Source organism: Puntigrus tetrazona, chromosome 4 (assembly GCF_018831695.1).
Source record: "Puntigrus tetrazona isolate hp1 chromosome 4, ASM1883169v1, whole genome shotgun sequence".
NCBI classification, from domain to species: domain Eukaryota; kingdom Metazoa; phylum Chordata; class Actinopteri; order Cypriniformes; family Cyprinidae; genus Puntigrus; species Puntigrus tetrazona.
Window position 1 is genome coordinate 14,062,115 of NC_056702.1, and position 25,800 is coordinate 14,087,914.

Sequence of the window (25,800 nt, forward strand, 5' to 3'; positions counted from 1 at the left end):
ATACATTGTCAACAAATCATTGCATCACATTTTGAATGAATTATCGACCATTCAGAGGAATTAATCTGTGGAAATTAATTACATTGGTTTAAAAGAGAAACATATATATGACATATATAAATATTATTACATTTAAAAAACTGTTTTAATATATTTTATAAGTTCTGGTGAGCATACAAGACTTCTACTGTAGTGTATAAAAAGTAGTGTATAATTTAGACTGAATTTTTTCACACTAACAGGATTTATAAAGCTAAACCAAGTTTTTGCACCAGATTATATGAAGTCAGTCACATGTGGATTATTAATTTTTCGTTTTTTTTCCCCACTGTAATCTAAAACTCACCCAGAGGTCACGTGTTTGGCATCCGTCACGTATGTGTCTCATTCTCCTGCTTTAACTCCTACACAGGGATGAATTGGGTCAGAAGCCCAGCGGTTCATCTGGAAATGCTAAAGCCGGACACACTGACATTGATGGCTCACTCTTCCGTAACGGCACTAAAGCAGATGGTAAGACAAAGTTTAGAAACTTTTCTAAGCCAAGCGCCGATACGAATATTTACTGCATGTGGACAAGCACAGTGTAGCGTGACATCTGTATATGTGAACTGCCAGACCGTGTATGTCACCTCAAATAAACGGCTCACATAAATGTGCGTGTATTCAGACTCGGATTCAGACAGCGAGCTCTCCGTGGATGAGCACAGCAGCTCGTACGCCTCCTCTCACTCGTCCGACAGCGAAGATGAAGACATGGACATGAAGCCGAAGTGGAACAACGAGAGACAACCACTACACAGCACTCCAAAGGGTACAAAAGAAGGTATTTTTTTCCTTCACGAATGCATTAAAACATGGAAATCTCAAATCGATGGTTTTCGAATGACGTTTACCCTTTCTTCTGCGTTTCAGTGGACACCGTGTCCAATCACGTGAAGCCTTACTGGCCGACTGAAGCCATGACAGCCAGTGACAGCGAAGATCCTGGAGGGGCAGAGAGACTGAGAGTGGAGACTAAAGTTAACGTGGAGCTCCATCAGGAAAATAAACTCAATCACGCTGGAGAGACCGCTCAGGACAAAGACCACCCGAACGCCTCCATCCAAGCCAACAGCAACCACCAGCCTGAACAGAGGAAGGGTGAGAGTTCATTAACAAGTCAGATTTTGACGTTATGTTGCCTCTGTTCTGCATACTAACATATGCGCTTTCTCTTCATAGGCATTCTAAAGAACAAAATCATGTATCCTCCTCCATTGACAGACAAAAACATGAAAAACAAACTTAGGGAGAAGCTATCAGACTACAACCCACCCACCATCTCCTCCAGAGCGCCCTCTATAGCCTCTAATGACGGGGGCAACGGCCACAACGTCCTTATTAAGCCCCCTCATCGGCTGGCCGGCCCACCGCGAGAGCAGCAGAACGGCATGGCCATGAATCTGAGATCAGGGACCGTTAACGGTGGCAACCAGTCAGACTCCGAGTAAGGCACCTTTCTGTAGTCGTTTCATTTAAAACGTATTTATCATTTGATATCCATGACAAAAATTCAATCACTATGTTATTAGTGGTGGTAGAATTTACGAATTGTTGTCGCAGTATCAAACTCCCAGTAGTACTTCCCCGCGTATCGAACATTTGCGGTTACGTTTGTATCCGTTGATATAATCTACTCTGAAATAACACGACAAAACAATGAACGATTGTATTTTTATTAAAGGGATAGTTGACCCCTGTAATTAATTACTCCACCCTCAAGTCATTCCAAACCTGTAAGTCCACCGTTCATCTTCAGAACACAAATATTTAGGAAAATATTTGGAGCCATTTTGGAGAGTACCAACCCAACGTGGCCCAGAGAAGACGAACTGTTGAATAAAGTCATTATTAAATTTACCGCTCAACTGTTGATGTCACATGGATTATTTCGCCAATCTTCTAGCCGTTTTCTGAACCTTGATCGTGGTAACATCTTTGCCATCTACGGGAGGGTCAGAAGGCTGAGATTATATTGATATCTTAATTTTTGTTACGAAGATGAACGGAGGTCTTACAGGTTTGAAACAAAATGAAGGTGAATAATTGACAGATTTTTTAATTTTTTGGAAGAACTATCCCTTTAACTAACGTTAAAAGAATGCTTCGCCCAAAACTGAAAAATATTTTGTTTGTCATTTTGTTCTTATATGGAGCTAAACCGGTGTTGGTCTCCCATTGACTTCCACAGTAAGGAAAGAAATACTGTGGAAATCAATAGGGATTTTATTTAAATGTCTTCATTTATGTGCAACATAAGAAAAAAACCCATACAGGTTTGGAACGACATTATAAACGAAGACAAATTTTACATTTTTGGTTAAACTATGCCTTTAATTTTAAGAAACTCTGTTCGATCTTCTCAGTTAACGCACAGTTTACGAAAGCAATACTGAATAAAGCCTGATATCATTGTCATTTCTTTCTCTCTTCAACCTGGTAGTGGTACCAAATATCTCTGCTTCGCAAATTTAAAACGAACGTAAAATAACACCTTTTAAAAATGAGCTGCCATGTGTTTTTGCATGTTTTTGAAACCTGAGCCCTTCAATTCTGTTCAGCTCTTTTGTGTCTGCTGGAGCATGCGTGTCGAAAACAAAGAACGTCTTCTTTACACCTGTTGTTCATGTGGCATGCGGCTGCCGCGCTTGGCCTGTATTCCTGCCCGAACACCCTTCTAACCCGCATGTATCCTCCTTCCTTTTTTTTTCTCTCCCTTTCTGCTCACTACAGCGGCAGTAATGAAACATCAATCTGACCCAGCAGGAAACCCGAGGAACTTCTGCCCTCGTGAGGGGGCCCTCGACAGTGGGAGGAACGCGGAAAGCGACAGCGGATTACCTAAAGACCCCTCCATATAGGTGCACCTTGCTCTCCAGCGTGTCCCTGGGGTCCAGGCTCCATCGGAGAACAGTATTACTGCAGTCGTCTGCCCGTTAAGCGAATGATATGGAAAGAAAAGGGAAAGAACGTACGTTACGACATTAAATACGAGGATTTATGGAAACCGTGCCAAACCGCTAGACGTGGGACTACAACCCTCCCAGCATGCCGAGCGGCAAGCTCTGACCGAGTAATAGGTGGACTTGAAGAGACTTTGTGTAATTTTGTACGTTTTACCACTAGTGCTTTTAAAAGCGGTGCATTTGCGCACGCGATCACATAAGGCTGGAACTGTACAGAGACATTTTCCGACTACGAAAAGTAAAAAAATTGCGAAATGCTGAAATTTTCACCAAGTGCCCAGCTCGCCCTCATCGAGGAGATCCGTCTCGTAACTAATACCTTTCATGTAATTACTGTGTAGATATCATTTTCTGCTGTCGTTTTGAAATTGTAATATTGCAATGCCATTTGTATATTGAAAAGCATTTTTAATAACGTTTAATGCAAGATTATTTTTATCCAATGTGGTTGAATCGAACACGTTTTGTACTTGATAGTTGTTATTTGGGTTTCTATGGTGCTGCCGTCCCAAAACACAAGACTAAAAGTCTATTAAAAAAAAAAAAAAAAAAAAAAAAACACTGTTCTACTTTGTGTTCAGAGGCAATGTTTAAATAACGTTTGAACTGTGAAGACAGCCCTTAGACTCAAGGAAATGAAAATGAATGTTTTATTTTTTAATTCAATGACAGTTCGAGGTTCATATTCCAAAGAAACAGTGGCGGAAATGACTTGCAGGTGTTTTACATCATCTTTCGTAACAAAAGACACTGGATTTCTTATTGAATAGCTGTATTTATTTTTATGTTTTGAGACACTGGACAAAAATGTAAACTGTAAAAATAAAAGCTCTCAGAATTTGTATTTTTTTTGTTGTATGATATCTTGGATTTTCTCGTTACGAGCACAAAACGTAAGGTGGAGTGGTGTTTAAAAAATATATTTAAAGTGTAAAAGTTCTACAAAAATTAAACATGTTCTGCTACTGGTCTACTAGGCTATATAGTGCTAGTATATATATATATATATATATATATATATATATATATATATATACACACACATATATCAGCAATCATAAATGCTCCTCGTGCCGCTTGTTTACTGGGTCTTCAGCTTCTAATAAACTTAATGGGCTCGGTGGACAAGATGGCGCCGGTGACTCGCGTGTTTACTTCCGGTATAAAGAAGTAACTTTAAGAAACTTGCTTAGGTATAATCAGGGCTGCTAGACCTCGCGCTCTCGCGTTCATTTTCTCAAGCGGAAAATGCCCCTGCCAAATTTAATATTCATTTTCTGCTGTGTTTGTTGCTATGGTGATAAACAAAAAAACTCCAGTCATCGCTTGTCGATGTCAGAATGATTTAGATGGCCAATCAAATCCAAGAAGGACAGGGCACCCGCATTAAATCTAGCCTATTATAGCAGGTACGCAAAATTATTTAACTACTTTACGCATTCTAAATTTATGATTTAAAGAACTTACAAATCTTATGATCACTCTGCAAGGCCACACATCAAATATGAGACTTTACTGTTAAAGATTGGCTTTGTCATTCACCCAAGAAAGCACAGTTACGATATCATGATTATGGTTAAAAGTCATCAAACCGTCATAAACAAAATAGGCTACATTTATTTTAATATTAAATATTTCAATATCCGATATAAATCGCAACGTTTGGCATAGGCCTATATTTGTACACTTTACTAATTTCCATTTACATACTTTTAACTCTGCTAAATAGGCTATAAAACCGAAAGAATATCGTTTTATAGCCTCCTAGGAAACTCAAACAACGCGAAGATGGCTTCATTGTTTTTTTTCCTGTTGATTTTGCGGTTCAGCTTCAGTGATTAGTCAGGATCTCTTCATTCAAACACAAACCACTCAAATCTACAACACTGTATATAGTTTATTTGGCTCTGACTGCTATTTACAAGATCGTATCGACTGTCAAACGAAACTTCTGTTATTAACTTATATTATAGTAATAATAGCGGTGTGCATCTTATTTGCATGTTAAGTGACATTATAAATATTTTAAACGGATAAAGAAGGTAATATTTGGATTCCTCCCGTTCTCTGCATGGCTTTTAGCAAAATCGGAAGCATGCACACGCACGTTCGTCGAAAATGGCGGAGATATGCAACTAGCCCAATATCTACCACATGGATATGCGGGATGTAACTGACGAAGCAGACCATAAATAACGATTAATACAAAGCCAAAAGTTATTGCAATATCATGAATAAACAGGGTTGTCCTACTTGTTGCTGTAGTTTCTGTGGCTCCGAGTGTCGGTTAGATCTGTCAGGTTAATATAGGACAATAAATCATAAGTGACCAAAACTCTAAAATAGACCAAAACTCTAAAATAGACCAAAACTCTAAAATAGACCAAAACTCTAAAATAGACCAAAACTCTACTTTAAATAGAAATAGATAAGCTTGAAATGGTTATACAGATATCAACTGTCGTTTTTCACTTTTATGTCTTCTTAAAAATGAATAAGGATGTGTTGATAATGCAATGATGGTGAAGTTTCAGGCCTTCAGGCCGAAGGACAGATATGTAATTAATTGACATGTACCTGTACAGCAGGACAGGGAAAACTCTTCTGGGACGTCTGGTCATTGAAGCAGTGACGTCAAAGCAAGAGCATGAGCAGAAGTACTTCACTGAGCACGTTTAGCTTCGAATGTAGTTTCTTTCCTCTCCAAGACTCAACCACTCACTGCTCAACTACAAAACAACAGTAAATTAATACAACTGAACTAAGCACTTAACATTTTGTAATACTATTTACCTCTTCACATAGAAGAGCATGTATCCGTTCTTTCCCATGTTATGTGATTCTTTTGACCAATTGGATGCAACGACGTCACGGATATAGCTGATGTAGTGCCCTACCGGAAGAGAAACTTGAGTACAATGCGTAATGAGTGAATTTGATCTCAATATGTAGAGAAATCTCTTACCACAATACAAATTTTTTCGTTGTTTTGGGCCTTTTCTGTCTATCACGGTCATCTCTTTACTCTCTGTTGAAGATCATACACCAAATGAGAAAGCATTTTAGTAGGTGTCAATTTTCATTGCTTAAACATTACTACATTTTAATTGCAAGTGTCTTTCTGGTACAATTTTTAGACAGGTTAAAGTGAATTTTCCAAACTGGCCAGTCACAATGTTTAATGAACTGACTCGTACTTCTACTACAGGACAGTGAAATCAACCAATCAGAAGCTGCTTAAAATTGTTGACCTCCCCTGGTATGATACAATCAGTGATATCAATCACTTTAAAATACTGCTCCAAGCTGTCAGCGAGGCTTCTTTGAGGACTGATCACCAGAGAGTGGTAGCTGGAATCTTCCCTGAAGCTCCTCTGGAAGCCACAGCTGAAACAACAGAAGAACTCTGGCGTCACATAAATGAGTTTAGGAATCTGAAACGAGCACATGTGTGGTTTGTGATGTTACCTGTTGCAGGCGGTTGAGCTGAAACTCCATATTATTACTGGGCAGGTGTATGTAGGCACAATAGCTTTGCAGAAACTCTCCCTCCTCTTTCAGACGGGACAGGCAAACCATCAAGAACTCATGGCCATCCTGGAAGAGGAAGAGTAAAAGGATGATTGTGTCGAATGCAAGTCAAAAAATATACATATGAGCATGTATATACAGGTCGCCGTCTCCCTCACCTGCTGATAGTCTCCCAAAAAGTCTGGATGACGAGTTTCAATGAAGGCCTTGACCGTAGACAAGAGCTTTGTTTTTATCTTCTTGTCATTGACCGTCAGCCTTGTCATGTGCAGCTCACTAAGCGCCTTGGTAAGAAAATTATACATTTAATATATTTAAACTGTTAAAAAGATGTACATATATAACATTTACCCCAAGTGCTTGAATTTGGTCGGTGATGCTAGCTTAGCTTGATCTTCCATGTTCAGCTCTTCAAACTCAATTTGCTCCTGCTCGGAACTGCGCTGTACCTCCGTTATTCAGCCTGGGACAGACTGATCGACTGCACTCCGAGGAAACTATCAGGAATATGTTATACGATATTGTGCTTTCCAGCGTGAGGTATTAATTTTAGTAATTAGTCTGCATTGCATCGACAAACAACATTCACTTCCATCACCCACCACTCAAGATCCGCTTCAGGGACAGTTTGATCACCAGCTGCATCTGTGAAGAGATTAAAAATTCGGTTTGAATGAAATATACTTTATTGTATATCACCTATTCAACTATTGAATTGTCTTTGAGATATCTGAATGCATATCTTAAAAATAAAGGTTCTTCATGGTTTTCATCCTTCTCTTGCACTATTTAAAAGGTTCTACGGTGCAAAAATGTTCCACCATGTTCATTTCTCTTTACAATACGGCTGTTTACTTTAAACCAGCCAAAAACTTAACCTCTGATGGTTTCCATTTCCACGGTTGCAGGGAGAGGATTTGACGATCTCCTGTCTGTGCTTGAGGAAGTATCCTCAGCGCTGGAAGGGGAGCTTTGCTTTCAAGCTACGTCTACGAAAAATAACTATATGATTTCAATTGTGACTTCTAGAACTTTAATAAACACAAGACAAGATGGATGACCATCATGCATGCTATAGGCTAACATTCCCTAACCTCTGATTGCTTCTTTCTCCTGATTCGCAGCCAGCAGATCCAACTCTGGAACAGAGGATCTACTGACTGCAGGTGAGGAAGATGCATCTGGCGAATCAGTTTGTGTGTCAGCATTGGTTGTGTGAGTCTCGATGGTAGAGGACTCATCGGTGTGGGTCACACAGGGCAGAATCAGTAAAAGAAGCCACACAGAGATGGAAATTTGCGCTTTCGGGACGAGGAAGAGGAAGAGGAGGAAGCTTTAACACCATCAGCAGGTGTAGAGGCTGAGGCCACTGCATCTACAGAAGATGGCAAAAACTTACCCCACTTCATGTTTTTCCTTCTTCTCCTTTTTGGCTTTATCCATCTCAATAAATCACAATGAACGTCGCCACATTTTCTAGAAAAACAATTAGGAATAATTCAGAATATAGACCTGAACATTGTGTATACAAAAAAAGCGACAAAATATGCGTTTTTTTCCAAATAATTCTGCTAGATATGTTTACTTACCCGACTACGTTGTGTGGAGCTTCTCTCACTCTTTTTGCTAAAATGAATAAATGCAAATGTTTGGTAAATAAAATAAAATCCAGAAGCAACTGCGCAGGGAAGGGAACCAGGAGAGGGAAGTTCCCTGAAAACCACGATTGTAAATCTGGAATCATATACAAGAGTTAAAATGAGTACTTAACACACATTTTAGTTCAGTGTTTGAATTAATTGAAAGGGTATATTGTCCATTGCTTTTGCTCCATTTGGTTTTAATGAAAGTGGTTCAAAACAAAGATTGCAGCAGAACGGTCGCGCACGTGCAACACATAAAGCAGCGGTGTTTTGTTAATGAGTGATTCGCTTTTCGTTTTTTGAATCATTTGAGTCAACGATTCAGTGGTCCGTTCAAAAGGACAGGCCCTTGCGTCATACTTGAATGAATCAACCGCCTGAATGAATCGTTTGAAAGCTTCGATTCATTCATTAATATGATGCTGCCACCTACTGGCAGTTAGGTCGATTTTGTAGAACCTGATTTGATATGATTGGTAACAGCCCTATGCTATCTTATTATATTACACTTATTATATTACACTTTTTCTCAGTCGCTTTGGTACAGATCAGAATTCGCAAAACTACATATTCAATCTTTACATCATTGTGTCACTTGTGCACATCAAAAAAGCAGTTTCTCTAATTATGTACGTGTGTCTGCGATTTTCTGTCGCTAATATCATGTTGTTCAAAATATATTATATAGTTCTCTGCGCTTTAGTCATACCTCTCAAAACAGCTAGTCATTAGTTCATCTTATATCGTATAAGCCGTTAAATGCATGAACTGTCAAACATATTTTCTACACAATTCTATTAGACTTTTTGTAAATGTGCCATACATTGTATGAGTGAATCTTGACTTTCACTAATGAAAAGAATATAGATAAACTAATTATAAAACAGTTTTCTCATATATTGACAGAGGACAAGTTACAAATTCTCAGAGTGGATAAACGTCCAGAAAACATCAGGGTAAGCAGCCAAGAGGAAGAAGAGTAAAGATTCGTGGTGGAAGGGTAGGAAGGACAAAAGCACAGAGCCAGAGGCGACAGCGGCAAGGAACCAAAACCCCATGCATACAGAATGGAGGAAAAAAAACCTTGGGAGAAACCAGACTCAGTTGGGGTCAGTTCTCCTCTGACCAGACGTCCAGCACTTAACTTCAAGTTCAATTTTAAACACAACTGTGTCAGGTAGTGTAAATGAAGTGTGTGTGTGTGTGTGTGTGTGTGCGCATCAGGATCTGGTGATCTGTCGACGGGCGCATCTAGGTTTTCTGGTCTCTGATGAACATAATCTCTGTGTGCTGATCCACCATCTAGTCTGGATACAAACAGTGAAACAGATTAAGAAAGAAACAAGACTAATAGTAGCGTAGATGCCATTCTTTTTACGATGTCACAAGTACATCGTATTGTAGGAGTAGTGTTCCCGGTTCCAGCAAATCTAAGTAATGCAGCCTAAAAATCCTTTAACGGATTTCAATAATAAAAGTGTGTTAGTGTGTTATGTCTAGGCTAAGGTAAAAAGATGTCTTTAATCTAGATTTAAACTGGCAGAGTGTGTCTGCTTCCCGAAAAGAGTTAGGGAGATTGTTCCAGAGTTTCGGTGCTAGATAGGAAAATGATCTGCCGCCCGCAGTTGATTTTGATATTTTAGGTATTATCAAATGGCCAGAGTTTTGAGAACGCAGCGGACGTGCAGGACTATAATGTGATAAGAGCTCGCTCAAGTATTGAGGAGCTAAACCATTCAGGGCTTCATAGGTAATTAATAGGATTGTTTGATAGGGAGCCAGTGCAGTGTTGACAGAACCGGGCTAATGTGATCATACTTCCTAGTTCTAGTAAGGACTCTGGCTGCTGCGTTTTGGACTAGCTGAAGTTTGTTTATCAAGCGTGCAGAACAACCACCCAATTAAAGCATTACAATAATCTCACCTAGAGGTCATAAACGCATGAATTAATATTTCTGCATTCGAGGTCGAAAATTCCAAGTAATATGCATGAAAGAGCATTCCTCTGTTGTCAGGATTGACAGGGTTCGGGAAGAAATCTAATTTTGGTGGATAGAGTTACAGCTCACTTTGATAAACTTTGCCCCTTCCTGAAGTCTCGCATACACAATGCCGTCGGAGACTCTGGGAAGTGGCCGCTCTCTTATTTAACTCAGTGTTTTAACAGCGGAAAGAGTTAAATCTATAAAAATTCGCGAGAGCGCATTACAGTATTTCCACTCAGGCTCATTTGCTATTTTTTCACGATTGAAGTTACAAGGATAGCTTGTCGCTGCTTCAGTCTATTTTAGTTACTGAGAGCTTTCGGGTCAAAAGTCCAATTAAATGCATTTGAATGTCCAATTAAAAGATACTCGATACTGAAAACGAACTAGTGTTCGTCTTAACGCTTTAGTAAAACATTATGTATCTTTTTTTATACGTTTCTGTCTTTTGGTCGCATTTCTGGAAGTATTTCTGTCACCCTTTTCCAAAGTCTTTATCTTGTGGTCCTGAGGCATCTCTGAAGCATGTAAATATAGTCACAACTGCAGCCTCGGTCTGGATCCGGCTCTTGTGGTTTCTGGAAAGACTGGAGGCTACTTACAAATGTGCTAAAGGTCATAATTACCTCAGCCACTACTTAGTGCGCTATCTTATTTCACACTGCATAATAGGAGATTTATTATTATTATTATTATTGTCATTTATTTTTTTAAAGCGTAATTCATGGATTTATGATTAAATATGCGACAGATATGTTAGCAAAGCAGCAAACAAATGATGTGATTAAAATGACAAACTTTTTTTTTTACAATAAACATCTCTGGCGCCATCTAGCGGTCAAACCAACACGCACAGGCGAGTTCGACATTAACGGTAAAGACTTCAAACGCGTTCCTGCTGGCTTTGTAACTTTTGCTTTATATACTGACTAACCGAAAGTGATCGATTTACCTTCGCTTTGCAGGCGGTGCAATCTTATCAGTGGAAAATGTGAACGTTTAAAAGGAGATTATTTAGCCCGCTAGAGTCTAGATGTCAAAGGTCACGAGCCTGATCCAGGAAAAGAGTTTTAGATCTGCACACATGGCCACAGAGAGTCCCACTTGAAAAATGTAAGTAAAACTTAAGGGTATATAGCCATTTTTATGTTTACGCTTATGTTTTTTTAAAAGTTTGAAATGACAAACAATCTAAAAATGTCATATTTTCTAGGGTCAGCTGGGAAATAGGGTGTTTTTACCTGAACTACCATTAGTTTAGAGACATAACAAATTAGTTTAATTTATTTTTAATAGTCAAAATATATCTAATTACACTTATTTTAGCCGTGTTATTAGTTATATTTAATAGTAAATATTAAATATTAAACCGTTGAATCTGATTTTTTTTTTTTAATTGAGAGAATATATGAAATTTTCGAAATATATTTTGAACAGTTCAAAAACTGGTTTAATTTTTTTAACATATTAGTAGAAGTAGTAATATTAGTAGAATGGATGTTGTTGCTGTTTTGCAATCAGCCATGATGATGCGATGAAATTAAATAAAATAAAATAAATAAATAAAAACGGCTATTTTTAATCTGCTGATTGAGTCTTTGTCTTAAATATAAATATATTTTGTAAAGGGAAATGTATTTATTGGTGTGACATTATGTTATGAGGGGAACAACCTTTGAAGTATTCACCAACAATCGCTCTAGTTCAATAACGAATGTGCAATATTAAATATTAACACAAATATTACATTTTACATATGGCAACTAATACACGAGTGTCCGAAGTCCATAAAGCGGCATGCAACGGAATAACAGGGATACTAACAGGGAAAACAACAATAGTTTAAAAACTATTAAACACGTTTTTTTAAATAATAGTCATAATAAGTGCAATAAAATGAAAATATGTGATAGTAGACCGTGGTGCGGCCCCTTTAAGAGATCAGCGGACTCGTTTAGGAGATCTGCCCGTCTGCTGTGTGTGTGTGTGAGAGTGTGTGTGTGAGTTCGGTGACATCAACAAGACACGCAGATCCGTGTTCTCTGGAGGGATTGACATTAACTCACACACAATCAAGACTCCGGGGACACCGCGCAGCTCTTATAGGCAGCGGAGGGGAAGAGAGCGCGCTCCCGCTCAGGGATCTGGTGTATATTTACAGCGGGTTTTCCAGCAGGTGTTACTGAAGGATCTATCACCGACCATCAGCGGGGTTCATGAAACTTTGCTACGATTTGCGAGCCGGGTAAGCGGGTCTTTAAACGCGCGTCTTTTAATGATGTTCGGGAGGGCAACAGGCGATTTACGGTGTGTGCGCGCAGAGGAGGACTGTCGTGATTCGCGGACGAAAGCGTTTCTGTTCTGAGTGAAGCGAAGCCGTTCGTATCGGTGTCGGTGTCGCGCTAAGACCCGCTGATTTAAATGGCTAAGCGCGCGCACGTCGTAATCGAACGCGTCGTCGCTTTGTTTATGGCGGCGTTTAAACGCGTTCCCGGAACGCGGAGCCGTTGCACGTCGATCTCCGGAACAAAATGTATCGTTCTGTAAGAACGTCGGAGCGTACGCATCGCGTTTACGCGACGCGCAGACCGGCCTGCGGAACCGCTTGCGCGCGTTACTGGTGTTGGCACGCGCGATTCTGAAAGGAAGTCGTTAATTGGTTGATTTGTTTATTGATTCATTGACTGATTCATTGACTCGTTCGCTGGCCAGCTATTCGTTGTTCTGTGAAGGCAAGATCGAACGACTCGCTGATCGGTGGTTTTATTGATTTGCTGTTTCCCATTGCTCCGTTGATTCATTGATCTACTATTAAGTCAATTTATCATTTATTATTATAATATTGAAATCAGACACTATATGGTTTCATAGACCTGTTGAGTCATTGATTAATTATTTGGATTAAGTGATTTATCATTTATTGTTACATAAATTAATTGTTCCACTGATTCATCGATCTCTTAAATCATTGACACTAAATAATTTTTGTTTAACCGGTCCATGGATTCATTTAATTATTTACTGATTGAGTCGTTGATTCGTTCATTACGAAATTAACCGAATCATTTAAATAAAGTGTCTGAAAGCGTTGAATAATTGATTAGCTAAGTCATTAATTAAATTAACTAACTTTTGATTAATTTAACCACAGATTCGTTGGCCTGCTGAATCGCCGGTTAGTTTTATCCGTTGCGAAGTCAATTAAAATATTAAAATAATGAAATCCCTGATCGTTCAGTCAATCAATCAATTCATTATTCTCTTTGTTTCGCTTATTAATTTATCATATGAGTAATTAATCGGTGGTTTTATTAATTCACTGCCCTGTTGAGTCGCTAATTAAACCATGGGATGCTGAGTTATTGATCCATTGTTTCTTTGAATAGCTAAGAAATTGGTTCATCGATGATTAGTTTTGATTAATTTGTCCGTTTCGTAACTTTTTTTATTTCGCTCATTTTCAGATCTGGTGGTTTCAGAATGAGCCGTTTTCTCAAGAAAAAAAAAAAAAAAAAAAAAAAAGCATTCCTGTAATGAAAAAGTTTACGTAGGCAGCACCTGTAGCGTTGAACTCTTGAGTGTGACTCATGCACAGTAAAGAAGCACATTTTGTGTTTGTGACTATTGTGTGGTGTAGATTTGATCTCGAATGAACCGAGTTTAATTTCTCTCTCACGTACGTGAATGTCCTTGTCGCTGTCGCTGTTGTAAGTCACGGCGTTCAGTTAGAAGTGAATCAGAAGGCCTTGCCGGTGAATGTCTGTGTTAGAGATGTAGGCCGTATAGATGTCGGTGGGTTATATGGGGGGCGGACGCGTTTAGTTCCGCCTTGTGTACTTGACTATAGACTTCTGCTGCTCTCACAGCGTGCGGAATCACAATAATGGCCGGATGTAATTTCATAATAATAAGCACAGAGAGCTCTCAAGGCAGTCCCTGTTCTATAATGAGAGAGACGGTTTACAATTGAAGTTCATGACCCCACCGTTTTTGTCGTCTACGGTCTTTGTTCTTACCTGTGTATTTTGTTATTTTAACTTACTAAATTATACTCCTATTCCTGTAAACTTAGATTGCTTGTTTAACATGATTGCAAAAATGAGCAATTTAACTACAAATGAAATTTAAAGCCTTTTATTATTACAGACCGTGGAATAGTTGAATCCTACGCACATTATGATGGTCATTAAAGCACTTTCACGGAGGTAGTCTCATGCCCGAGTTCTGTGAGAAATCCCCAAATGGCCCTAACGTTTCCACCGGGGTTTCCTCGGGATTTCGAAAACTTTTTGCTGGAGGCAGGAAAAGCGTCCCTTGTGGTTCTTTTGGGGGCGTTCCTCTTCGGGAGCAAAAGAGCTAAGCTCGGGATACGAGTGACTTCTGGGTAAAATGTAATAGCGTATTTCGGGCAAAGGGTTCGCATTTAATCAAAAGTAACACAATTAATGAAATCGAAGTAAATGTTGTGGCTTTCCATCATCTATTAGTGCGTAAAAGCTTATTAAAAAAAACAAAAACAAAAAAAAAACATAGTTATTGTTATTGTTGTTGTTGTATTGTTAATTTTATCTTTTTTATTATTATTCTTTATATTGGCTTTACAATGTTTATATTACATAATAATGCATGCTTTTTCAGAATCATAAATCGGAATTTTTTTACAATTTTTTTATACACGTTTATTTTTATTAATGTATTAATTGATTAATATAATTAACATTTTAAAAAATGCATTACCTGAAGCGTTTGTTCAATGCAGTTGCATTCAGTTATCTTCAAAATGCATTGTACATGTATAAATAATTGCACATTAATAATTAATAATGTGCTTTGATGCAACCTGTGTTGTTAAAAGCGCTATATAAATAAAAATGATTGATTGATTGATTGAATAATGCATTATAAGACTTATTCTTATTACTTGTTACAATGCTCATTGTGAATAATTCTAATGCATTATTTCCATTATACAAAAAGGCTTTGGGTAGAGTGATACAGCATATTTTTCACAGTACTTTAATAAATTATTATTAGAAGATATATATTTATATATATATATATTAACTTTGCTGAGACATATACACAATGTTTACCAACATATTTCCAGCCGTCCAAGTCCGTGCCAGTAATCTCAAACGAGCCAAAAATTGGCTAATTAAATTGACAGGATGATATATATCAGTCTGTCAGTACGATTGGCTTACTGTAATAAAGCCACTTTGCATCTTCATTATGTGCGAGCGAGATTTCTTCAGCAGGTTTGCAGCGCAACACCTGCGTCCTCTTCACAACACAACCGTTCGTTCTGCACGTTAAAGGTTTCTGCAAATGCGGCACGTTTACCCTTAATACTTTTTTTGCGTTTCCGCAGGGCTGCCATACACAATGTTAAGGTAAAGCCTAAAGCAGCTGTGTTGAACATGCTGAAGCGGCTGGACAAAATAAGATTCCGTGGTCCAAAGCGAGATGACTTCCTGGATTTACCCGAGTCCCCCACGGGGTCCGACACCGAATGTAGTGACGACATGCTGCTGAGACCTCGACCTTCAATACGAGACAATGACGAACAAAGAGACCCTGTAAGTAAATGCAAACGCTCTCATTACATTTGACGTCTTTCTATTGAGGATGCGTGACGTATGAGTTCGTTTAAGAACACCTGTGTGTGTTAGTTATGTTATACATGTTATAGAAGATCGGTTTCCAAACCTAGTGAGCTGCCAAGGTAGACAACGTTTTAAGGTATCATTCGTTCGCTTCCAACAACATCATGCTGCTGTCTGATGGTGACTTGGATTTAGACTTGATGTCTTGTTATAGGCCCTCAAAGCGGCCCTTTGCCGACTCAACGCTGGTCTGTATTCTATACCACAAATGTCAAAACGAAAACCATCGATGCTTGAGAAATACAAGGTTTGAGGTGCATTTTGTTCACTACTTCATGTGCAAGACATGACCACCGATCGAAAGCATTGATTTAGCACATATACGTTAAAAAAAAAAGCATTAATGGCACAGTGGAGCATAAAAAATGTGTTGTGTGCAAACGGCCCATTAGAAGGTACTTCCTTGAAGTCAGTTTTCTCCGTCTCTTTTACAGTCTGACCTTTTCATGTCAACCACCTCTTTATCTTCCATAATGCAGCAAGGCAGAAAGAGCTTGTTTAATGTTCTGTCTAGTCATTATCTCATTCGCCTAGTTAAACTGCGCCAGCGTTCCTGAGAAATACAGGAAGGCCTCAGCCCTTGCGGCCAAATGATGCTTTAAAGCGCTTTACCGTCCTGTTAACACCAGACGCTGTAGCTTTCAGTCTGGTACCTTTTCATTTCGCTGATGGTTCATGGGCGAATTATTTGCCCGTAATCACGTTAAATATGTTTTCTGAGAGCTTTCCAGTCCTATCTCTCTAATTTGGTGTTCTGTTTATTTTGAGGCTTTCCCCTCAATGATGGAACCTCAGATTAGTCATGGTGTTGCGTAAGAGCCAGCTTCCTCTGCTTCCATCTGCGACGCGAGCGTGTTTTGTAAATGTAAACCGAGATGTCGAGTGACGGGCCCCCGTGGGTTTTCCATCTAGCGTTGGGCGCTGCGGGGTGCCATACTGTATGGTAGTGTGCCCGGTGTTCATCCCTCAACAATGGCTCTGTTCCAAAACCCAGTAGGCATCTCTGGCTGTTCCAAACTGTAGATAGCAAAACCTTCCTTCTATCCATCCAATCTCCAAACCGCTTATCATAAGTAGGGGATGCTGGAGCCTATCCCAGAATTTACCTATCCTGAAATGTCTTTAGACCGTAGGAGAAACCGGAGCACCCAGAAAATACCCACAGTCCCACACCAAAGAAAATCGCTGTCCAAATGATGTTCTCAGCAATGGAAATAGGAAATGTACAGTATATCTTCATGGAACATGATCTTTACGTACTTATGATTGTTGGCAATGTATTTCTGGCTGTATTGCTACAAATATACCTCAGCAACTTAAGGCTTAAGACAGCAATTTTGGTTTTGTGGTTCAGGGTCATATATGAGTAGAAGACCTTGGGTAGAAGCTGGTCTTTGGTAAAGTTTTGTGGGAAACAGATTAAACGCAATCTCAGAAGGCTGTTTACCTGTAACCCATTAAATCAGTGAAAACATCTAGATATTTTACATATAGGCATCTAGATATGTCTTATTTTATGATTGTTGAAATGTTATTTATTGATGTACCTAGTGAAAAAGACAGCATCGGGCTTCTGGACGTAACAAATATGTTTATGCTGCAACATTATAGCGCATCGGCTTTATTTAATGTTTTCAATGGAGAAACTGCGTGGACACAAGACGTAAGAAGCCGTGGATGTTATGAGGCAAGAGTCACGTCTTCTTATCCTCTCAAGCTGAAATCCTATCAAACCAGCACATATGGTCATGAGTTTAAATCCCAGAAATCCCAAGCGCACTCACCGATTTAAGGTCTCGGTTAAGGGAGCGGCTTGGAATTGCGGGAGCCATCCAGTCATTTATTAAATTCCGATTTTAGACTACTTCTAAATAGCTACGTTTCCATCCAAAGATTCAGATTAAACGTCACTTCCTGGTAAACTGGCACTAAATATCGCTAAGGAAAGTAGGAGAAAGCCTCTAAATATGATATTTTTAACATATGGTGAATTTATTTGGATGTCTTTTCTTTTTTTAGTTTTAGACATTTATTGAAATCATAGTTTAGCATACTAGTGCCAGTTCATATCAAAATGCATTCATGCACTGATGGTCTTTGCTTTTCCATTTCTAATTTATTGGACAATTTCATCTGATGGACTAATAAACCTATAATGGTTGCATTTTCCATGTACTTACAGTCTATTTACCCAAAAAAGTACAGGCAATATAAGGTAACTACTCACTAAGGTAGTTGTTCCTAGTTATTACTTGGTTGTTGTAATTACACAGTATGTACACGGGGAACAGAACTGTAAAATAAAGTTTCAGGTCTAGTTTTCTCTTTGTGCTTCTTCTGCTGTGTTGCAAGTGCACCTAATTTATGATACCTAAAAAGTTTTGTCTTGTCCATGAGGCTCACATTTGTCAAACCGATGTGGGGGTAATATGAAAATGGTTTCCACCAGAAATTGAGCTCCCTCCTACGTAATTTAATTTTAGCAATAAAACCTTTTGAAGAGCTAAAAAAAAAAATCAATACACTGGCTTTCGGGAAGTGTGCAACCTAACTTTCCCCACATGCTGAAAAGCTGACCAGTCTTGCCACTCTGTTTGCATGTGTTTGCATTTCCTGCATCGCGGGCAGCTTTAGTGTCGAATGCAACAGCCCGCTAACAGAGATTGTGACCGGCGGTGCCGTGACTTTTAGACGGGGATCAAGGAGTGAGTCATCGCTCGCACGCTGATCCAAATGGCTCTCGCATACAAACACAGACACGCGTGGAGCCAACACGACACTTGTCAGCACTTTTTACTTTTGGATTCGTGCACCGATGAGTCCCTGAAGGCTGGAGGTAATGAGATCGGTTTTTCACACAAGCAGGGGTTTGATTGACTCTAAATATCCGGTTTATAAGAGCCAGTCGCCTACAGTCTCTCTGCTGGAAGCTCTTTCATGCTCCACTGATGACCCTTCTGATATATTCTGTTTCAGGACACTTAGTTTTGTGTCGCAGAGGTGCAAAATGCGGATTAAATAGCTAGTAGGCATGGAAATGAAGAACTTGCTGTTGTTTTTAGATTGTATGTAAAACCGGTGCATGGCACTTTGTTGGCATGCTCGCTTTAGTCTAGCGTAGAGCCAGACCTTCAGACTGACAGGAGAAGGCACAAGAGGCCATATGACTGACGGGCCAAGCAACCAATCATGTTTCGTCTTGTGCCGCGTCACGTGTAGGGCTATGGAAATGTCTACAATAATGCTCTTTCGACGCCACACGCTTTAAATATTTCCAACACTTTCGAAAATCCAGCATTTAGTCGATCCCTATAAATGCTCATTGGCGCAGTCGTAAACACAACTTCTGTCATTCTTTCGACGGAACATTAAAGAAAGCAACACGAAAATCCAATTTTGTGCACGATATGCATCAGGTGGTCAGCCACTGGTCTGTTGGTGTTACATGTGAGGCTGAGACTATCGTCACTCATCACAAAAGCTGAGTTTCCGTTCAGAGTTGTGAACTTAACCTATGCCTAACGCATAAAACATTTTGCGGGCAAATCCAACCAGTCAGAGAGAACAAAATCGTAGATACCCGGTAAGCTGTCGCTATAAATAACTAAGCAAAGTAGGACAAGCTACTGAATATAATAATTTTCATTTATAATAAATTACTTGTGCCTCAGAGTGAGCATTTCCGGATTATCATGACAGCCTTTCAGATGCTGGTTAGTCGGGCGTTCTTGTCCAATAGCTGTCCTTTTTTTGATGCGCTTGGAGGAATTTAGTGGCAAAATGCAATCTCCCATTAACAGCAAAATTACCTGAAGGGAATGTAAAAACTATTTTGCAAATTACGGGATTTTTATTCATATTTTGGCGTTTCCATCACTCATTTCTCATGCAATACTTCAAAATGCGCATTAAAATAGGGTCATGGAATTACTACAATTATATACCTACCTATATATATATATATATATATATATATATATATATATATATATATATATATATATATATATATATATATATATATATATATATATATATATATATATATATACTACAATTATATAATTATATATATATATATATATATATATATATATATATATATATATATATATATATATATATATATATATATATATATATATATATATATATATATATATATATCAACATAGGATTCAGAATTTGGATTCTGAAGCACCGATTCATGAGTAACAATTTATAAAAAGGTCCTGTTAGTTAACATTAGAGTTTTCTATTGTTATTTCATCAGTCCCTGTCATTGTGGGTTTTGGGTTCTTTTGCCATTGTAAGCTGTAAGTACCTTTTGAAATAACTTTAAAATCATTTAGCAAAGTGTTATGGATGTGTATTTCCCTGAAAATAATTGCAGAGCTTTCAACAGCTCTGTAGAATATCTAAAATTATGGATGTTTCCCTGTCTGCTGACTGATATGACAGCTGAAGATAGTCACTAGTGAAGGACATGGCGCTGCATCGTTATGAGACCATGTATGATGTTTTAAGAGTTTATGTGGCTCCAGGGTGATGGGTCACCTGACCTTTATGGCGCACGTGATTGATGAGAAAACCTGTAGCCCAGTGCTGCTTTTCCCAAAAACATTGTCAGCATTGTAAGTACATTGAAACCAATTGAGCTACGGTCAACAATGCTTTTGGCAAAGGCAGCCCAGAACTAAGCTCCCATGATCAAGCTACTTTGATGTTTAAATGCTTCTTTTTTTTTTACCATGTTTTGCTCTTCTGTGTGTCTATCCTTGCCCTAATTTCTGTATATTTTCCACGTGCATCCCTAATTTGCTATCACATTCTCCATTTCCCCTACTGTTGCTTATGTGTTTATGTACGTGCCTCATCAGCTTGGATGTAATTCTGCTGCAAATAGCGTGCCGTTTTCCAGTCAGAGCTTTAATGCTGTGACACCAAACGTGTGTGTGTGTATGTCAGAGAAGAAAGCATGCCTGCACTGTCAGTCGCATTGGCCTCTTAAAGAGATACCTCTGCTTTTCCGCTGTCTCTCTCTGCAGTGCCGCCCTCTCTCCTAATCTCTCACTCACCTACTTTCTCTGTCTCTCTCTCACTGCGGCTCGTCTTTCTGCAGATCTTGCGTTCTTTCAGCCTGTGTGTGTGTGAGTGTGTGTGTGTGTGAGTGCACGCGCGGTTGGGATGGAGTCAGAGCAGGTTCATGTCGTGCCAGCAGTGAGTCAGAATATTACAGTCTACGTTTGTCATTGAGACCGGCCTCCAGTTTGAGGCTTATCTGACAAAAACAGGAGGGAGACACCGTAGAGAAGGCTGGTATTCTGTAAGTCACAGCTTGGAAAGACTAGTTTGTGTGTTGGTTTGTTTCGGGTTCTTATCTGTCAATAACCTTGTGGGGGGGTTTTTTTCAGGCTGGTTTGGGGACTTTGTCTGTCATGCAAGACCTGAGGAGCGAATCGGAACGTCTCAATGAGGTCAAGGGTCATTTGGAAATTGCCTTATTGGAGAAACACTTCCTACGTGAGTACTGAAAGGATGTCTGCGCTTGAATTCTATGTATGATATATGGAATATAAAGTTGGGATGCCCTTTATGTATGTGTACAGTTTTTCATTTGTACCTACAGGTTATGCATTAAGGGTTTCAGCATGTGTTGTATACCATTACAGAAATTTATGATACGGTCCTTTTCAATACCTGACCCAAATTACAGTATGCTGTAGTTTATAGTATTAGTTTGTATTTGTATGGCTTATGAAAACTTTACTATAATGGCCAAAAACTGGCAAGGGTAAAATTTACTAGGTTTTGTGACAAAAACGTTAAGCGAAGGGATAAAAATGCTCTTGATATTTAACGGTTTGTGGGTAAAAAGTTTAGATTTTTATAATTCTTTCATCTATCTCACGATATTTCATTCCAGGGCTCTCCTTGTTCACCGTAAATAAAATTCTGAATACGTCTTTAATTAATTCGGTAGAGCTTTTGTCCAAAATTGATGAGATTTTTATGGATGAAAAATACGTTCATAAAAATGTCCCTGAAATTCCGTTTCACGGGGTCAAATATTTTATATAAACATTCATTACATGCACATTTCTTAGATTAGTTCTAACTCTGCATTCTTTCTAGACGAGCTGCACAATGTATGCTCGCCTCTGATTGCAAATGAGTTTTAAAGAAGACTTTACTATTTTATAAATATTCGTTTTAAATCCGAACTTTGGTTTGTTCTTGAAGGTCTTCAATTCTGTGATAGCCACACTTTTCTCTTTATCTTGACAGTGGGATTGGGTTCAAAAGGGTTGGTTTAACGAAAGAGCCGCACTCTTGTGGTCATTTTACCAAATTGCTTAAGTCTTGTTCACTCAAACAAGACTAAAAACAATTGTTGCCCATTTTAGACCGCTTAGCTTGAGTGTACGGATGTGTGCGAGCTGATGATCTTTTAGATACTCGTGTATAAGTGTTTTTATGAGCGAGCATTTGCTATCTTTTTATGCGACAGCATTAAAACACCTACATTGGGGACAAAATGTTCTCGCTTCAGTTCCCATGAGGAAAAACCGCTTCCTAACGGAACTAAATAATGTCTTCATTCGGCCAAAAATAAAGCTTTTCATGTTGATCTGACTTTGACTGCTGAAGAAATTGCAGCTTTTTAAGCTTTACAAAAAACCATACGATAAAAGTCATCCGACTCTACATAGCAAGCCTTCTGAAGTCTCCATTTGTGAGGAACGAACCAGATTTAACAGATTTAATCTTCTGGTTCAGAAAATATATCTAGTTTTGTGAACTAGATCAACCGATTCACTGAAACAAGCTGCGTGATTCATTCACAAAGAAGACGTCGCCTCTCTCACGAACAGCTAAAGAGATCTTAGTCTGATCTCAGTGTTTTCAATGAATGAATACTGATGTATTTTGCATGGACTTTAGTACATGACTTGCGTGCATTATTTCAAATATTGTCCTTTTATGAAGCATATATGGAAGAAAATATGTACCTTGGCTAGAATATCCTTTGATTTTGCTCTGGATAAAAATGCATCTGCCGAATGCTTAGAACGTTCAATGCAATGCGTCTATAAGGGTTATGGATATAGACAATATGATTAGCTCAGTTTAAAAACAATATGTACCAGTGAGCAGGCTCTGGAAAAACTAAAACATGCATGTGAAGGGTGGTCCGTCACGGCTGCAGTAAAAATCGGAACGACACATGAACAGCAGCTGAAGATCATTAGCGAACGACACTGTCACAATCGGTTGTTATGTAACCTTAAGCGCGCCACTGTCAGCGGACTCCCACACGCAGGAGAACCCACACATGAGCTCCGCGGGGGGGAAGCGAGTCGGCACACGCAAGCTACAGGAAAATGAATGGGAGAGACGTATAAAACATGAAGCGGGATAAGGATTAAAGAGGGAAGCCGCTAGAGCATCGGGAGAAGCAGAATCGTGGTCATGGATTCGTTTTCCTTCAGAGGTGTAGCACACACACGTGAATGGGAACATGCTAGAAATTATAACGTTGCAGTCGTAGCTCAAAAAAAGATCTTTCCATAGAGGCAGACTTTTAGAGTTTGTTTACTCTTGAACATGCGTTGACATCAGCTTGACTGCGTCACAGTTTTTATGTGATTTTTGTGGCCGGTACCATTACTGTTGTTGCCGATTAATCGGCACGATAACCGATTGCTGGAAAAAAAAACTTTCGATAGCTTTTCCGGGTTGCATCCGACCTAGTCATCACTATTGGTATAGTCCTCTATTGGTTGACCTCTAATTATCACGCAGTTATATTACAGATTCGATACATATTCTTAGATTTTGTTGCTTTTCTGTAACCATAAGAGCTGAAGAACATCTTTTCAGGTTATGCATTCCCTGGGAACTGAACCCATGACTTCGGCATCGTCCATCTTTATTGCTTGAGCTACAGGACGTGATAAGACACCCGTTAACAATAGGTCCTCTGAAGTAGGTAAGGTGTGATGTGTCTAGTTCTCATTTCTTTAAATGAAACCCAGGTTCGAATCAAATTCAACTGATTGAAATATCGGACCGCTCATGACGCAAATCCATCACCTCTTGAAATTCATTTTTATTTAGAGTCCGATAAGGCTGTGGTTTTAGTTTTTCTGTCCTTTATAAAGTTTTATATTGCAAATCGCTTTTCCAGGGGAAGTTCTTCTTTTATGTTGCTTTGTTTTATTTTTACCATGTTCCGTTCATTCAGCTAAGTGCATATATATTGTACATTGATGCATTTGACTATTCAGAATGACTTTTCCTAGAAGTTGAACACGTGATCCTGCTTTTATGAGCACCATTATCTATCAGTTAGCCTACAGATATTATTGATGGGAGTGTGTGTGGAACGGACGCTTTTGAGTTTGACCCACTGCTGACATCAATTCCCACATATAGCTGAAAGTCTATTTTAAGTGTGTGTGTGTGTGTGTGTGTGTGTTTATCCCGTGTATTCCCGTCTTATACCTCTGACCCATTTAACACAGCGTTGCCAGTCATCGCTGAGTAGTTGTGCTGACATCACAGACATTTGCTGTTACACTTTTGTCTTCAGTATTTTTCTTCAACTTAAATATTATACGATTTATGATATATATTTTTTTGGGAAGGGGATGATTGCTTCATATGTTGCATTATTTATTTTTAAAACAGATAGTCTAGAAAAAGTCTGTTTGTATGATAAATAATAAATCATTTAATATATTAAGTATTATACTCAAACGATTATTATACATAATTCAAATAGCTCTAATTTAATACTGTAACTGAAAATATTGTAACTGCTACCAGCTACAGTTTGTCCCCTTTAAATACAAAATAACATAAATATAACCGGTACTGGTTGAGATTTTCTTGCTGAAAATGGCATTCAAAATGCAAATTTTACATTTTATACAACAAATATATCATCTATAACTAATGTAGATTTTTTTTGAAGTATCAAGTAACTCCTGCTTTATATTAGACATCAGTATGAGGAAAATATATAATTTCGTATCATGAGTTTACAAGCCGCAGTCTGTATACTACAATAACAACCACTAATGAAGAAGGTTTCTACGTTTTATACACCTTTATATCATTACATCTTGTGTAATATTTCAACTTTTATGTAACGTTTCAACTTGAAATAACTTGTTACCCCGCTGCCTAAAAAAAGTTTTAGTTTAGCCATGACTTTAAAATATTATTAAGTGACACATAACAAGTTATTTCAAGTTGAAACACCTTTTTATTAATTATAAAAACAATAAAAAGAAAACAGCTCATGGATTTCAGAATGCCTCACAGATTAGTTAACATTATATTTTACACTTCACATGATGTTCTTAATTTTTTATTTAATTTTTTTTTCATGTGATTTATAGACGTGATTGAGTCGTGGCAGCATGTGTGTGTGTGTGTCTGCTGTAGTGTCATAGTTCTGTGTCCGTTAAGGTTAAGTAATGAGATCAAGGGATGAAAAGTTCATCGCCTTCTCTTTGGCAGCACACACCGAACACAAACAAAACCCACATATGAAAACGCTGATTCAACCATATAAATCAGACGCATATTGTTTCGAAAAGTGACTACATTAGTTTCTGAATCGAAATATTCATCGGAACTGCACATTGTTCTTGTTTCAAAATGCAGTGAAACTCGATTGTCGGGGACACAAAGAAAATCTCGCCGTGATTTATCTTAGACTTTTACAATATTCATAACGTGTGGGAATTGGTGTTACATAACGGTTCCTAGCGAATACACGTCAGAGCTGAGGATTCCTTTTCCTGCGTTCTTTACTATCGGCCTCTCATCTTAACAACAGACTCTAAATAGGCTATTCTTTTTACTTTTTATTTATATCCCATGTTTTCCGTCTCGTATTTTCCTTTCCTGGTCTGTTTTCATTTAGTTTTTGCCAAAAGTTTTTTTTTTTTAA

At 38.5% G+C, this 25,800-nt stretch overlaps 2 protein-coding genes and 1 long non-coding RNA gene across 15 annotated transcripts in view; 2 read left to right on the plus strand and 1 right to left on the minus strand.

The window, feature by feature from the left end:
- celsr1a (cadherin EGF LAG seven-pass G-type receptor 1a) overlaps positions 1-3,567 on the plus strand; it is a 71,552-nt gene extending 67,985 nt beyond the window's left edge. For 3 of the 9 annotated variants that reach the window (XM_043237081.1, XM_043237086.1, XM_043237087.1), the window contains 5 exons: positions 413-513; positions 671-826; positions 916-1,143; positions 1,225-1,489; positions 2,806-3,567. In XM_043237081.1, the coding sequence (XP_043093016.1) occupies positions 413-513; positions 671-826; positions 916-1,143; positions 1,225-1,489; positions 2,806-2,836 (781 nt within the window). In that variant the 3' untranslated portion in view covers positions 2,837-3,567. Of the gene's footprint in view, positions 1-412; positions 514-670; positions 827-915; positions 1,144-1,224; positions 1,490-2,775 lie in introns of all 9 variants that reach the window. The other 6 variants (XM_043237084.1, XM_043237088.1, XM_043237085.1 and 3 more) reach the window with 4 other exon arrangements.
- A 2,405-nt stretch (positions 3,568-5,972) lies between these two features.
- On the minus strand, positions 5,973-8,291 carry LOC122342415. Its single transcript, XR_006250560.1, has 8 exons — positions 8,129-8,291; positions 7,939-8,015; positions 7,142-7,184; positions 6,891-7,036; positions 6,698-6,823; positions 6,477-6,605; positions 6,296-6,395; positions 5,973-6,036 (listed from the first exon to the last, which is right to left on the minus strand). It is a non-coding gene; the product is annotated as an uncharacterized LOC122342415 (long non-coding RNA).
- Positions 8,292-12,148: 3,857 nt separating this feature from the next.
- gramd4a (GRAM domain containing 4a) overlaps positions 12,149-25,800 on the plus strand; it is a 41,046-nt gene continuing 27,394 nt past the window's right edge. For 4 of the 5 annotated variants that reach the window (XM_043237569.1, XM_043237572.1, XM_043237570.1 and 1 more), the window contains exons 1-3: positions 12,149-12,412; positions 15,539-15,746; positions 21,248-21,356. In XM_043237569.1, the coding sequence (XP_043093504.1) occupies positions 12,384-12,412; positions 15,539-15,746; positions 21,248-21,356 (346 nt within the window). In that variant the 5' untranslated portion in view covers positions 12,149-12,383. Of the gene's footprint in view, positions 12,413-15,538; positions 15,747-20,989; positions 21,160-21,247; positions 21,357-25,800 lie in introns of those variants that run through there. The other variant, XM_043237573.1, reaches the window with a different exon arrangement.